A 17,013-nucleotide genomic window follows, 5' to 3' on the forward strand; every position below is an offset into this window, starting at 1 on the left:
AGGTATCCCAGATCTGCTCAATAATGTTCATGTCTGGGAAGTTCGGTCCAGTGGAAGTGTTTAAACTCTGTAGAGTGTTCTTGGAGCCACTCTGTAGCAATCCTGGATGTGTTGGGTTTCGGATTGTCCTGCTGAAATTGCCTAAATTCGCCAGAATGCATAATGGACATGAATGGATGCAGGTAATCAGACAGGGTGCTTAACTACATGTCACCTATCAGAGACGTATTTAGACATATCAGGGGTCCCAGATCAGTCCAACTGCGCACGCCCCACATCATTACAGAGCCTCCACCAGCTCGAACAGTCCCCTAGTGACATGTGGGGTCCATGGATTCAGGAGGTTGTCTCCATACCCGTACACGCACACCCATCCGCTGGATACAGTTTGAAGCAGGACTAGTCCGGTCAGGTTACATGTTTCCAGTCATCAACAATCCATTGTCGGTGTTGACAGGACCAGACGAGACGTAAGGCTTTGTGTCGTGCAATCATCAAGGGTACACGAGTGGGCCTTCGGCTCCGAAAGCTCGTATCGATGATGTTTCGTTGAATGGTTAGCACGCTGACACTTATTGATGGCCCAGCACTGAAATCTGCAGCAATTTGCGGAAGGGTTGCATTTCTGTCACCTTGAACGATTCTCTTCAGTCGTCGTTGGTCTCGTTCTTGCAGGATCTTTTTCCTGCTGAAGCGATGTCGGTAATTTGATGTATTACTGGATTCCTGATATTCACGGTACACTCGTAAAATGGTTGTACGGGAAAACCCCGCTTCATCGCTACCTCGGAGATGCTGTACCCATCGCTCGTGTGTCGACTATAATACCACGTTCAAACTCACTTATATCTTGATGACCTGCCGTTATAGCAGCAGTAACCGATCTAAAAACTGCGCCGGACACTTGTTGTCTTATATAGGCGTTGCCGATCGCAGCGCCGTATTCTGCCCGTTTACATATCTCCGTATTTGAATACGCATGGCTACACGAGTTTCTTTGGTGTTCCTGTGCAGATTCGCCTCGAAGGCCTGGGAGATATACCTATGACTCAGCTTAGGTTATGCACGCCATATAAACAGTGTAGGTGGCGTTTTCATACTTCTCGAGGATATGCCAGTAATACCTCATTGTCACTTCTATTACTTTCTTTTTACAGCATTTGACAGGTACTATTCGGTGTTATCACGATGCCCTGCCTCAAATGTAAGACACATCAAAATTCATTGTGTTGTTCAGTTAATGCGATGTTATGTCCTACAACCTCTTTTTATCTTTACAGTTGTTTGATGGTGTCCACTGACCGAAAGATATAACAGTAGTAAACAAACACAACTGAAACTGTATTTAAAATAAAACGGTAGTCACATGAAGTGAATCAAAGTATTTTAAATATCGTCTTGCAGAAGAATGCTGAAGATGTAGATAGATCGAATAACTAATGAGATACTGAATTCAGTAGAAACGAAATTTATAGAACATGATTAAAAGAAGGAATCAATTGGACTCATTCTGAGGCATCAAGTTATTGTTAATTGCGTGTGTGTGGAGGGGGGGTGGGGGGGGGGGGGGAAGGGCGCGAGCGCGTTTGTGCGTGTACGCGCGTGTGCTTTAGCTACATTAGAGGGTCTCCGAAAAATACAAAAAGGGCATCAGTTTCAAAGCGTGCACGACGAACACAGAAAGAGGGTAGACATACCAACAATGAGTATTTTTAGCTGTTCAAATGGTTCAAATGGCTCTGAGCACTATGGAACTTAACAGCTGTGGTCATCAGTCCCCTAGAACTTAGAACTACTTAAACCTAACTAACCTAAGGACATCACACACATCCATGCCCGAGGCAGGATTCGAACCTGCGACCGTAGCAGTCGCGCGGTTCCGGACTGCGCGCCTAGAACCGCGAGACCACCACGGCCGGCTTTTTAGCTGTGTTGGGAAGGAACCAGACCTCAAAGCACCAATAGAAAGGACTGAGGTCGAAATCGTTATGGGCCTGAAAGCTGGCTAAAGCTAGCGGCAAGTTCAGCCGAAATTTTTACAATGGTCTTAAGCGAGTTCAGAAGGGATAAATTAAATACGGTCCGTGGTAGAGTGTTCATTGATGTCGTAAGTAGCTTACCGTGTAGTGAAATTAAAGTAGGTAGTTTCTATGCGCTATATTGGATAGAGATTACTCTTAACAATCGGAATAAATAAATCTGATAAAAAATACATAAATCTACTTTCCTTTTACCGTCCATCTCCCCTTCTCCCTCCCGACTCAGGTGATACAATTGCTGAACAATTCAAAGAAACCTTGAGCGTCATTTCAAATAGGCACCAAACTCATACAATTACAGCTGGCTGTGACTTCAACCTACCCTCGATATGTTGACGAAAACACACGTCTAAAGTCGGTGGTGGACATAAAAGATAGTCCGAAATCGCATTGAATGCTTACCCCGAAAATTATTTTGAACAATTAATTCAGGAATCCATTCGAAGAGTAAATGGTTTGGAAAGTATAGTAGACCTCTTACCAACAAATTTTCCTCAGCAAATACGGAGCATCATGACACACACAGGGTTTAATGAGCACAATGTCATTGTAGCACGACTGAATAGCGTAACATCCAGAACCACCAAACGTAAACGCAAAACATATCTATTTAAATAGCAGATAAAAGTTCGCTTGGTGCCTTCCTAAGCAGTAGTCAGCACTCCTTTCAATCTGACCATGTAAACTTAGACCAGATGTGGTTTGAATTCCAAGAAGCAGTATCTACGACAACTGAGAGACGCTCGAAACTTTGCGCGGACTTAAATGTGAAAATTAATATTTTTAATAGTTTCCTCTGTCTCGAAATCTGGAAGAAAATCCAAATAAATTCTGGTCGTATGTAAATTGCACCAGCGGTAAGAGATAATCAATAACTTCACTGAGCGATGTTACTAATGACAGTGCCACTAAAGTAGAGTTACGAAACACGGTTTTCCGAAATTTCTTCACCAAAGAAGACAAAGTAAATATTCCAGAATTCGAATCAAGAACAGCTGCCAACGTGAGTAACTTAGAAATACATATCCACCGTTTAGCGAAACAGCTTAAATCAATAAAGTCAAGGCTTCCGATCCAGATTCAATACCAGTTGGTTCCTTTCGGAATAAGCGGGTGCAACACTTCCATACTTAGCAATTATACATAACCGCTCGCTCGACCAATGGTCAGTACCTAAAGACTGGAATTTAGTACAGGTCACACCACTTCTCGAGAAAGGAAGTAGGATTAATCCTCAGAATTGCAGACCCATATGACTAAAATCGATTTGCAGTAGTATTGTGGAACATATAATGTGCTGGATCATTACCAGTTACCGTGGAGAAAACGATTTATTGACAAGCAGCCCCCACGGATTCATAAAATATCATTCTTGTGAAATACAACTAACTGTTTAGTCTCTACATGAGTGCTATCGACAGGTGATGTCCGAATGATTCTATATTTTCAGATTTCCAGAAGGCTTTTGACACAGTTTCTCACAAGCGCATTATAATCAAATTGTTTGCATACGGAGTATTGTCTTAGTTGTATGACTGTATTCATGTTTTTATTTCAGAAAAGTTACAGTTCGTAGTAACTGACTGGAAATCATAGAATGAAACAGAAGTGATATCTAGCACTCCTTGGGGAACGCAGTGTTACAGGCCGTCTGATGTTGTGTCTACCACATCTAAAAAAGTTTTGCATCACCCCGGTTCCCAGAACTCCTGAACACAGACGTTGACTGTGGGTATTGTACCACAAACACAGACACTTTGACTGTTCAGAGACATCACTAAAGCCGCCCAAAGATGTAGTCAACCATGCATAAGCAGCGCCTATGAGACGGAGGGAGTCCCACAGCCGATCAGTTCTAGTCATTCCACCAGGAAGGAGGTACACGGCTTGTGTTGTCTGTAGTTCAACCATGCCTAGACGGTCAATACTGCGGTTCGATTGCGTCCGCATTGTTACTTTGTGCCAGGAAGGGCTCTCAACAAGGGAAGTGTACAGGCGTCTCGAAGTGAACCAAAGCGATGTTGTTCGGAGATGGAGCAGATACAGAGACAGGATCCGTCGATGAGACGCCACGCTCATGCCGCCCAAGGGCTACTACTGCAGTGGATGGCCGCTAGCTATGGATTATGGCTCGGTGGAGCCCTGACAACAACGTCACCATGTTGAATAATGCTTTTCGTGGAGCCACAGGACATCATGTAACGACTCAAACTGTGCGCAGTAGGCTGGATGTTGCGCAACTTCACTCCCGACGTCCACGGCGAGGCCCATTTTTGCAATTACGACACCATGTCGGTCCAACAACATGCCGAATGGACCGCTCAGGACTGACATCACATTCTCTAACCCGATGAGTATCGCATATGCCTTCAACGAGACAATCGGCGGAGACGTGTTTGGAGGCAACCCGGTCAGGCTGAACGCTTTAGACACACTGTCCAGCGAGTGCAGCAAGATGGAGGTTCCCTGCTGTTTTGGTGTGGCATTATATGGGGCCGACGTACGCCGCTGGTGGACATGGAAGGTGCCATAACGGCTGTACGATACGTAAATGCCACCCTCCGACGGATAGTGCAACCATATCGGCAGCTTATTGACGAGGCATTCGTCTTCATGGACGAAAATTCGCGCCCCCATAGTGCTCATCTTGTGAATGACTTCATTCAGCATAACGACATCGCTCGACTAGAGATGACAGCATGTTCTCCAGACATGAACCCTACCGAACATGCCTGGGATAGACTGAAAAGGGCTGTTTATGGATGACGCGACCCACCAACCACTCTCAGGGTTCTACGCCGAATCTCTGTTGAGGAGTGGGGCGATCTGGACTAACAGTGCCTTGATGAGTCGCCGTTACCAACCGACCGCGTGGTGAAGTGATGCCGAGGCTGGACTTCAGTTAAGTAGTTTTAATTCGACGTGGTACCACGGTACTACAGATTTTAATTTTTAATGGTGGCTGTGCCCTACTCTGGCATGTTATAGTAATTTTATGCTTCTGAAGAAGGCTAGATTATTCTAGCCGAAACCTGGGTAAAGACCAGAAAATTTTCGCAACTGAGGCGGATTTTTCATTATATTAACTTGTGGATAGCGTAGCACTAAGAATACAGGCATGTATCAGTGCAAGTGGACGTGCTACTGGGTATTAAAGATACCGGTGTGCACGGCAATCTGGACCAGCACCTCTGAATGTCTCGCTGTATGGTGGTACAACACGCAATGTACGTTTTTCATGGGCAATGAAAAGGGCGTAAATGTTGTTTATGTAGATCTCTATTCCAGTTTTCTGTACAGGCTCCGGAACTCTTGGAACTGAGGTGATGCAAAACTTTTATTGATGTGTGTATATAAACGATTTATGAAACAGTCTGAGCATTCCTTTTAGACTATTTGCAGATGATTCTGTCATTTATTGTCTTGTGAAGGCATCAGATTATCAAAATCAATTTCAAAATTATTTAGCCAGTGTTCAAAAATGGCTCTGAGCACTATGGGACTCAACTGCTGTGGTCATAAGTCCCCTAGAACTTCGAACTACTTAAACCTAACTAACCTAAGGACATCACACACATCCATGCCCGAGGCAGGATTTGAACCTGCGACCGTAGCGGTCGCGCGGTTCCAGACTGTAGCGCCCAGAACTGCTCGGCCACTCCGGCCGGCTTTAGCCAGTGTGTCTGTATGGTGAGAAAAGTGACGATTGACAGTAAATTATGAAAAGTGTGGAGTCACCCACTTGAGTACTAAAAGGATTCCGCTAAATTTCGGTTAAACGATAAATCATATAAACATAAGGGCTGCGAATTAAACTAAATACTTATGGATTGCAATTACGTGTAACTTAAGTTGGAACGATCACATAGATAATGTTGTGCGGAAAAGACTACGATTTACTGGCACAAAAGTTAGGAAATGCACAGACTACGCTTGTCCGTTCCTCATCTGGAGTATTGCTGTACAGTGTGGGATCCGCATTAGATAGAACTGAGGGAGGACGTAGAAAAATTTCACAGAACGAATTGGCGCAGTGGTTAGCACACTGGACTCGCATTCGGTAGGACGATAGTTCAAACCCGCGTCCGGCCATCCAGTTTAGGTTTCCCGTGATTTATCCAAATCACTCTACGCAAATGGCGGGATGGTTCCTTTGAAAAGGCACTGCCGATTTTCTTCCCCATGCTCGACATAATTCGAGCTTGTGTTCCGTCTCTAATGGCCTCGATGTCGACGGTCAAACCCAGTCTTCCTTCTTTCCTTCGAAAAAGTTCAAAGACAGTTCGTTTTGTAATATCGCGGAACAGGGGAGAGAGTTTCATAGGTGCAACACGCAAATTGGTGTGACAATCATTAAAACAAAGGTGTGTTTTGCTGTGTAAGGATCTTCTCAGGAAATTTCAGTCACCAACTTTCTCCTCCGAATGCGATAATATGTTGTTGGCGCCCATCTACATAGGGAGAAACGATTATACACAAAAAAAAAGAGAGAGAGGCAGAGAGAGAGAGACATAGAAATCACAGGTCGCATGGAATGACGTAAATGTTCGTTTTTACCATTTGCTGTTTGAGAGTGGAAGGGCAGAGAAATTGGTTCGATGGTAGGTGGTTCGATGAACGCTTTGCAAGACACTTATTTGGGGATTACGTGTGAATCCACGTAGGTGTAGGTGTAGGTGTAGGTGTGTGTGTGTGTGTGTGTTTGTGGGAGGGTGGAAGGGGGAGAGTGGAAGGGGAGGGTGGATTGGGGAGGTGGATAAATTGTAGAGGAAGACCAAGGACTGACTACAGCAAGCAGTTTCTACTGGATGTAGAAAACAAGTTTTCCGCTGATGAAGTAGTTATGACAGGAGAAACTAACTAGAAGACCTGCGGTAAACCAGTGTGGACTGAGGGCCACCATAACAACAACAACAGTTCTAGAGCTCCGGTTAACATGAGGACAATATTTAATAACCATTATCCTCTCTCACATACATTCCTCTACTACTAAATTCGAGGTTTACTTCGTACAGCTCTCGAAAGCAGGGCAACGCTGTCGCTACGTCTCCACACTCCTTAGCACTTGGACGGCAACCGCTACGTACCATTCCCTCTCTATCCCACCATCCTCTAGATGAATCTGAAATTCTTTTCATACTCTCTGAATGAATTATGTGTTCATACTTTCATCTTACACTTCCCACGCATAAACTAAAACGTTCTGAACAGCCACGTTGAAGCTATGAACTTCTGTAATATCCAGCTCGAATCTTTGCACCTCGACATACGTTTGTCGTCGTTGGATCTGGTATCATACATTCAAAGCGATATGGATTTGATCAGCTACCGGTGGTGACACCTGTACAAATTAACTCCACTCAGGTCATCATTACTATCAACATCGCAATTACATCTTTCGCCATTACTGACATGAGCATCGCTACGGTAGAAGACCGTAGTCACACAAAAATCGCAGGTTGTTGAGTATATAATATTTTCTTTTCTAGACGTCTAATTGTTCGTCAAATATGCGGATTACACAAAAGGATTGAACAGCTAGCGAAAGGTAGACCAGATGCTATCAGCTGGAAAAGGAAGATAGAGAAAAATTATCAATGGATTACAAGGTTTTTGTGAGTTAACAACGTATGTTTGATTTTAAAGCGAGACGGACATAGCCGACGATTTCTGACGAGGTCTATCTCGCTCAAATTACTTTTTCTGTTGAATGGTAACGAAACACTGTTTCAACTACCGCGTCGGAAAACTGGGTCGTTGCATTCTATGCTACGATGCTGTTTGCAATAAGCGTCCGGTAATGAAACGAAGCACGTTTATTTTGTTTCCCAGAAATCAATATCTGTACGGTTTATTCTCTCTAGGAATCTGTTCTCCTTCATTGTCTCTATTTTTAATTTCCATCGCCCTCGTTCTTTTTCAGATGCGAATGACGCAGACGCTTACAAGAACATTTTGGACACTGACTACATATTGTTCGCTCTCGTATAGAAGCACTGCACCAGACAATCTGGTTTCCGCGGGCACATCACTGTACTGCGTTCATCAACAGACAACACATGCGTAACGAATGGTGCGAAGGTACGTCTTGTCGCTGTGTAGAAATCAATGATTTCTATTAATACTTTACCGATATGAACACGAAAGTGATATCTAAAGAGACTTAATCCCCGATTCTTGTTCATCGTTACATACGTTTCAAAACCTTTTTTCTTTTGTATCTTACAGTGGTCATCAGTTTTCCTTGCAGACAAAGGAGCTTATAGGACAGAGATCTGTATTTATATGCCCAGTGTTCCTATCTTCGTAACTACCAGTCAATCATCAATATACAGTTACTCTTCTCCGAACACTTACAAACTGAAATTAAATAGCATAAGGCTGAGAAAAAACGCTGTGCAGTAGGGGCGCGATTGACTGACGACTCAGAGATCAACAGAAAATATTGATAGTAGAAGTAAGGATCTACACGATGTAAATGGAAGATTATCAGAACTTGAGAAGGCAAGTACTAACTCCCCTTATCGTCCGAAGACGTGTCTCTTGGTGACGACGGAAACTGAAGAGTTCCTATCTAAAAATATGTTTGCTAAACATAAGGGCACAATATGTGTCTTTCGGTGAAATTTTTCAGTTTTGGCCGTACACTGAGATTCTGGAAGTCCAAGAATAATTGTCAATAATGACCTTCAAAGTCAAAGATTGACGAAAATAAAAACAAATTCGAGCTGGAAGTTTGAAAAATCTGTACTACGGACTGTGCCATCCTCCAGCTGGGGCGCACGTTTCAGCCAATAGTGTTGTGGTTGATGGTAAGAGAAGTAGACGCATGAGAAAGACAGACACAGAGGTGCAGAGCTTCGATTCTTTTTTGCGACGGAATTCCTAAGGTAGAAAGTGTAGAATCGAGAAAATCATGAAACAGCAAATAACCGTCCGTGTATAACGTACACAGTATATGCCTTCGTCAATCAAAATTCGACACTGAAAATATTGTAAAACCCATTTTTGAAAGCAATACATCATTTCGTCTTATTTAGAGACATGTTCGATTGGTCTCAACATTTCTGAAGTATATTTACGTAGAAATAAACCACTTGCTATCATAAAACTGTTCGTATGAATTCCTCTAAATTTGAGATGAATCTTCATCTTAGAAACGTACTGCTTCTAGCGAGAAAAAATTAGGGTTCTGAGGGACTGATTCGGTGAAATCAGAACACAGTAACCAGGACAACTATGAAATTCCCCCAATCGATTTAATTCTTAGTGGTAGGTTGTATAGGGCACTACTAAGACTTCAGCATATGTAAACAGGAAGACGAAACTCTCCATCGTTTACCAGGAAATCGAATTTGAAATTTTCATGCCAGCTTGTCTACATTGCATGGTAGTTAGTATTCAGGGAGTCCGCAGCCGAGCGAGTAAGCCGTTAGTCTCACAACCGCGAGACTGCTGAATCGCCTACCGCTGTGGGTAGCGATTTTTTTATGAGGTATCTGCACCAATATTTAGTGATATGCTTCGATATGCGTGGTCCGCCGCGAAATTGCGTCACAACGGAGAACCTTTACGAATGTAACCCAAGTTCGTTTTGAAATTGTCACACTGATAGAACCATGCACGTGAAATAATTCATCGTCAATTACATGTGCTGTTTATCGCAATAATTATTGTTGTCCATGTTTCTAAGATTTATATCATTTTGAATCATGCAATGCTTCATAGGTCATATATGTTGTGTTTGTCATCAATGAAGATAAAGCAATATAGATGAAATGGCTATACTGATTTGAAGATCCTCGTGTACTCTTTTATTTATTTTCAATCGCCTTAAGGAAAAAAATCTCCTTTTTTCGAAATGAAGATTAGGAGAGTCGTTAAATACTGATAATTTGTACAGTCATAATAAATCTATTCTTAGAATTACGTCGTAATAAAAAGAAAGGGAACCGACGGTGAGTTACGATCCAAAGATCTTGAACTTCTGAAACTAAGCTCTTACTCGCTCGGTACGGACTCCTTGAACATCAGTCACGCTAAAACGTATATAAGTAAGTCTGAAATTTTCTAACTCGATTTTATAGAAAAGGGCTGAGATTTGTGTCTTCCTGTTTACGAGTCGTATGTTGAAGTCCTAGTCATGCCGCACACACCCTGTCAGTATGAATCATATCGGTGAAAGGAAGTGCGGTGTATCCCGTTGTAAGTAGTAGATGGTAATACAGTACATAATATTTAATATTGCATAGAGAAGTTAAAAGGTATAACAATACCCTACACTTCGTTAAACAGAGGTGAGTTTCATACGAAGGCATTACGCGCGTGAGAAGATTTATAGTGTTCATCAATCGTTGATGACACTGTTACACTATTGGCCATGAAAACTGCGACACCAATGAGATGTCACGCAACAAACGTTAAATTAAGTATGGAAATAATTAGTTTTTCGGTGCAACTGCTAAAATTAGTTAGGTGTAATATAGTCTACACAAATTAAGATTAAGCAACTGATTTCTCATTCCGAAATAAAATTTGAATGTAGTTTAAAATTTTTTTCCGATTCATGGCGTCGATGGTACAGCAACCAGAAATATGCGATGAAGAAACAAGTAATCTTGCTTTCAGGATTGTAATTATTATTTATTTACCAATACACGTTTCCCCTTATTCAGGAATCTTCAGATTGGCTGATATTAGGTGGTGATAGACACATGGAATACTGAGCACGCAAAACATTCCAGGAAATAACTGGCCTCGCCAAATAATCGGAAACATTGCCCGGTGTTCTTGTTGAGGCATACAATGTTGCCTTATAACAACAAAACAGGATCGGGCGTACATAGATCTGTCACCATGTAAACATACTGGAAGTGAAGCTGTCCATATTCGGCATACGTTTGGAGTGTTTGTTTCCTCAATGAATGCTCTTTGTTAGTGAGAAGATCGTGCTGTCTCTTGTGTAAAAAGAAAAAAAAGTCAAGTGGCTCGTTTAGGAATACGGCAGGATCGTGGCCATCGAGACTATGCGTACAAGACCGCGTTAATACTGGACGCATTGGTCCGTAACCCACGACGGTCGGGCCATACTCACTGCCACGTAGGATCTCAACAGTCCCGAGTGACTAGCGTCTCAGAGGACGGGCGTATGTTGTTCGCACGACCACGCAGAATCTTACAAACACATCAGATGTCAGGAAATGGGATTGTTAGCAGCAACAGAAGTATCCACGTGGACAGTGCGGCTTACCTTAAAGAGGCAACATGTTCCCAACGACAGGACTGGGCAGAGTGGTAACACATCATATTTTCAAACGAGTACTGGTTTAGCGTACAAATCGCTAGGCAAGTATCCATATGTGGAAGCTACATGGAGAGCAAATGTTGTCATATTAGATTCTTTATCGTTGCAAGCATGAAGGTATGCCGTGCCGTCGAATACATAGTACGATAACCTCTTGCAAAGCTGGTAATTTTGACTGCAGCCGTCGTGTGTCTGACGTGCTACAACTAGGTGCCAAAACCCATCATCGAAATCTCTGTGACGTTACCTTTCAACAAGAAAGGCAAGACCGGATGTGGCCCTTCCTGTCGTGACCCACCTACCGATACACACGGTGCTCGAATGCTACCACGGCCAGCAAGTTCTTCAGATATTTCGCCTACTGAAAACATCTGGTCATCGTTTGCCGAGAAAATAGCACGTCACCAACCGTTACACACTATGACTAATGAACTATTTCGTAGGATTGAAGCACCATGGAAATGACGTACTTACATCTGTCATCCAAGGTCACTGCTACTCGATGTCAAGTCAGGTTAGAGCCATTGTCGCTGCCAGAGGAGGCAGTTCTGGGTACTAAATACCCCCTATGCACTCTCAAATCACCGACACGTTTAACAATAAACTGAGGTGACAAAATTCATGGGATACCTCTCAATATCCTTTTCCCCAGCGCAGTGCAGCAACTCGACGTGTCATGGACTCAACAAGTTGTTGGAAGTCCCCTGCAGAAATATTGAGCCATGCTGCCTCTATAACCACCCGTAATCGCGAAAGTGTTGCCGGTGCATGATTTTGCGCACGAAATTACCTCTCGATTATGTTCCACAAATATTGTATGGGGTTTATGTCGGGAGATCTGGGTGGCAACCTAATTCGAACGAATTGTCCACGATGTTCTTCAAACAGGTGATGTATCGCTTTGTCGTTCATGTCATGGGAACATGAAGTCCATGAATGGCTGCAAATAGTCTGCAAGCAGCCGAACATACCATTCCCAGTCAAAGACCGGTTTAGTTGGACCAGAGGATCCAGTCCATTCCATTTAAACACAGCCGAAACCATTATGGAGCCACCACCAACTTTTACAGTGCCTTCTTGACAACGTGGGTCCATGACTTCGTGGGGTGTGCGCTATACCCGAACCTTACCATCGGTTGGACCCTAGACAACTGGGAAATCGTGACCTGGTCAGATAAGTCCCAATTTAATTTGTTAAATCGGGACTTATCTGACCAGGTCACGATTTTCCAGTTGTCTAGGGTCCAACCGATATGATGACGATCCCAGGAGAGCCTCTGTAGGCGACGTCGTGTTATTCACTAACGCACACGCTTCAGTCGTCTGCCGTCACCGCTCATTAAAGCCAAATTTCGCCGCACTGCACCCGGATATGTTCGTCGTACGTCCAACATTCATTTCTGCGGATATTTCACGTATTGTTGCTTGCCTGTTAGCACTGGCCACTCTATGCAAACGCCGCTGCGCTCGGTCGTTACATGAAGGCAGTCGGCCGCTGCAATGTCCGTGTCGGGGGGGGGGGGGGGGGGGGGGGTAATGCCTGAAATGTGGTATTGTCGGCACACACTTGACATTGTGGATCTAGGAATACTGAATTTCCTAACGATTTCGGGAATGAAATGCCGCATTCATCTAGCTCCAACTACTGTTCCGCGTTAAAAGTCTGTTGATTCCCGTAGTGCGGCCATAATCACGTCGGAGACCTTTTCACACGAATCACCGAAGTACAAATGACAGCTCCGCCAATGCACTACCCTTTTGTACATTGTGCAGGAGACACTAACGCCATCTGTGTACGTAAATATTGCTATCCCATGACTTTTGTCACCTCAGTGTGTGTCTCTCTACTGTGTTTGTATACGGCCTATAAGTAACATTTCTTTGTATTAAAAACAACCGTATGCTGCACGATGTTCTTTGTTAACTTAAGAACGACACGTTTTGTCCGTGTAGGCTATCAACGGTCGGATGGCTTGGCCATGGTTCATTGTCTTCATGGCTTCTTGCTGATATATTTGTGAAGTACTTAGAACGCAATTATTTTTCCCGGGCCTCCGCTATCTCAAATAAAATTCATTAGTGAAGAGAAACTCCTTTGCCAAGATCGCGAATAACAACCTGAATTCTCGGTAAGCGGTTTCGTTAACCAAAGTTAATCTTGAAATCTTTGCATATGTTGTAAGTAGCAGTAAAAGTACTGTTTCTCATAAATTGGCAGGCACGTAACAGACTAGAAAACAGATGCATAGGCATGTCAAAATTAAAACAACTATATAAGCAGTTATTCACCACGTAGATCTCTTACGTCGCTTACAACCTAGTACTCTTTGATAACTGTGTGTGTAGTTGTTTTAATTTTGACATGCCACTGTAGCAGTCTTGTAGTCTGTAGCTCACCTGCTACGGTACTTCTACTGCTATTTTAAGGACGCGTAACCTCTCGGTCGATATATGAATATGGTAACTTTGATTACCGAAACCAGCTATCGAGAATAAAGGTTATTATGAGCATTCTCAGCAAACAAGATTTTCTTCACTAACGTATTATTACAGATAGCCCATTACTTCTCAAAATGAATAACTAAAAAATAAAATTCACATTTATGAGCGATATGTGGGGTGATATAATCATTGTTTTTGACGGTGAAGAATCTGACATCACTCTTTTGCTAGAAGAGTTTACGATCTTCACACATGAAGTTGGGAAGAACAAAGGTATTCTCAAATCCCCCGTTGTGCAACTCTGCCCCGCTAGTAATGACATGAAATTTGACATTTAGTGAGCCTTCTACAAGCGACTCAGCTACACATGCCACGTCATGTCACCCGCATAAGAGTTCCTTTAGATCTATGATACAGTGTATTACTGAAATTCCTCTTAGTGCAGAATCGGTTGCAAAGGAACTGGAAAACCTTAAATACATCGCTTTAATAATGGGTACAGCCCCTCCCACTCCATCATTGACTGAAGAACTACCCCTAGGTCTGCATCTTAGAATCGAAAATTTGCCAAGCTCCCATGTTTAGGTAATGTTTCTTACAGGCTAACTAAACTTTTTCGGGTTCGAAATGTAAGAATAGTGTTTACAAGCTCTATGAAAATTTAATGTCAGTATTTTCATAATGAGCGTCCCCGGAAAGATGAGTTCTGCCTTCGCAGGACATGTGAGACCCACTAATGGTTTTACTCCACGCTCCCAAAGGGAAGAGACTCAACCTCCTTGAACAGACTGAAATTAGTAAACATTCGTACAATAAGAAGGACATGTTGTTTAATGATTAGTTGACCAGTGAAAATTAAGTTGTCTATGATTCCATTTTTACCATTTGTAAGGAATTTGGTTCTTGTTTTTTATGACCAAGGCCACTATTATTTGTCATATATATTTTATTGTACTTTATTCGTGTTTTCATTGTTCCACTGTAGTTCTATATTTATTGTGGATTTTTTCATTTACTTTTACGAATTTCACTGTTGTCGTATTGCGCTTGCGCCAATGAACTTTTCTGTTTATGTAGCATTCGATGTTATACGTCCCGAGGTATGTATTTTTATTCTAATACGGTTTCCATTTGCACGTTATTCTGTTCGTTGTTATCATACGATTTTTTGCTGTTATTACACTGTAGCCCCCTCCCCCCAACCCCCTGCCCCCGGCTTATAGCACCGCGTAGCGCTCCTTAGCACTACTAATCATTCATATGTTTACATGTTTACTCTGTGTGTATGCGGACGGGCTTCCGGCGTCGTTTTGGTGTGGGGCCATATTTACAGCTTGTGCGCTTGGACTCGTTCTGAATGTTGTTACCGATGCTCACGAAGTACTTCGCCTCTTTCGTTTCCTTCTTCTGTTGTCGACGGCTCTCTGTTCCAGTTGTTTTTCTCCGACCTGTCTTTATAGTCTGCTTTTTAGTTTATTCCATTTGGTACCTACCTATCTCTTGGCAGGAACTTCCTCCTTTTGTATTCCTAGATAACCTGACGATGACCTACCCGGGGAAAAAGCGTCGTTCTTGAGTTAATTAAGTCGCGATGAGGCTGACATCAATAGTCCCATTCGCTTCCCTTCTCTCCTCCTTCCACCTTCAATGTACATAATATGAGTCAATAACATTGTGCAACCTAGGACAGTTTTTAATATTAAATTAATATGATGAGGTTACTGTATCACCACGGCACGGTGGACTGGAATAATAAAATTTTCTTATTTGTCACACTTCGTGGGGTTAAAATTTTGATGGGGAGCAGTGTATCTGTCTTCCTGCAAGTGATACAAATCACATGATAGGTAACTGACTAGTTGGCACAGTGGTCAACAAGCGGAGGACATGTTCGAGGGAGAAATTCGAAATGTGTATAGAGATATTCCAGTTTCTCCCCGTATGATGGCTGTCGCTGTTCAGTAGATTTTCTCGCAACCAGACCTGTCTGTCACTCATAGTGTGTTATTGACGGCAGTGCTGTTGTAAAAATTCCAGTGTGGCTCTGTGTGTGACAGCTGATGCTATCGAGCCCTTTGTACGGCTGACAGCCAGGGAGACGTGGAGCTTACCTTGGAGCCATGCGGGCGCGGAGCGGGCGGCGGGTGTCAGCAGAAGCGCCGCGGCGACGGTCAGCTGTAGGAGCGGCGTCAGCATAGCGCTGCTTGCTGCTTGCTGCCGGCAGTCGGTGTCGACGGCGAGACGGCCGCAGACTGGACTGCCAGCCGGGCCGTGCTTCCTACAGCCGCGGCGAGGGGCCGCCCTCGTCGAGGGAGGGGAACCCGGCCCGCCACGTCGCTCAGCCGGCACTGCCGCCACTGGGGCAGGTCGGGAGCGGCGGCACAGCGGACACGCGACTCCTCGCACGCCAGCTGCTGACCCTGTCAGCCGAGACCAAAAAATTTTTACCAAAGGAAAGTCGCCATTTAGTCGCATACTTTCAGAAGTTACTTTATTTAGACAACTAGCTTCGGCAGCTCATCAGTGCCGTCTTCAGGCCCCTATGCATTCCACATATAGACAATCAGGTATATGGATACACGGATAACTGAAGCCAACAAAACCTGGATTCGGTGAACTTTTTGTGTAACTTGGTAACAACTGACCAACTGTCAATTTCCAAAAAACAATTCGAGGAATCCAGGTATTGATGTCTCCTCTTATGTATGTATCGATTTACATGATTCTGTATAGATCGAGTGCATAGCGGCCTGAAGATGGCATTAACGAGATGTCGAAACTACACTGAAGCGCGAAAGAAACTGGTACAGGCAAGCGTATTCGAATACAGAGATATGAAAACAGGCAGAACGTGGCACTGCTGTCGGCAACGCCTGTATAAGACAACAAGTGTCTGGCGCAGTTGTTAGATCGGTTACTGCTGCTACAAACGCAGGTTGTCAAGATTTAAATGAGTTTTAACGTACTGTTATAGTCGGCGCACGAGCGATGGGAGACAACATCTCCGAGGTAGCGATTTTTTCATACGACCAGCCCATGGGTGTACCGTGAATATCAAGAATCCTGCAAGAACGGAATCAATGATAACTAAAGAGAATCGTCCACACTTACAGAAGTGCAACCCATCTGCAAATTGCTGCAGATGTCAATGCTCGGCTATCAGTAAGTGTCAGTGTGCCAACCATTCAAGGAAACATCATCAATATGGGCTTTCAGAGCTGAAAGCCC

The 17,013-nt window shown here is 43.5% G+C and overlaps 1 protein-coding gene across 1 annotated transcript in view; it reads right to left on the reverse strand.

Moving 5' to 3' along the window:
• Positions 1-16,260, reverse strand: part of LOC126474506 (uncharacterized) — a 467,991-nt gene extending 451,731 nt beyond the window's left edge. The window contains exon 1 of the mRNA XM_050101976.1: positions 15,897-16,260. Coding sequence (XP_049957933.1) covers positions 15,897-16,260 — 364 coding nt within the window. The remainder of the gene's footprint in view (positions 1-15,896) is intronic.
• Between the last annotated feature and the right edge of the window lie 753 nt (positions 16,261-17,013).

This window comes from Schistocerca serialis, chromosome 4, assembly GCF_023864345.2.
Source record: "Schistocerca serialis cubense isolate TAMUIC-IGC-003099 chromosome 4, iqSchSeri2.2, whole genome shotgun sequence".
Classification (NCBI taxonomy): Eukaryota; Metazoa; Arthropoda; class Insecta; order Orthoptera; family Acrididae; genus Schistocerca; species Schistocerca serialis.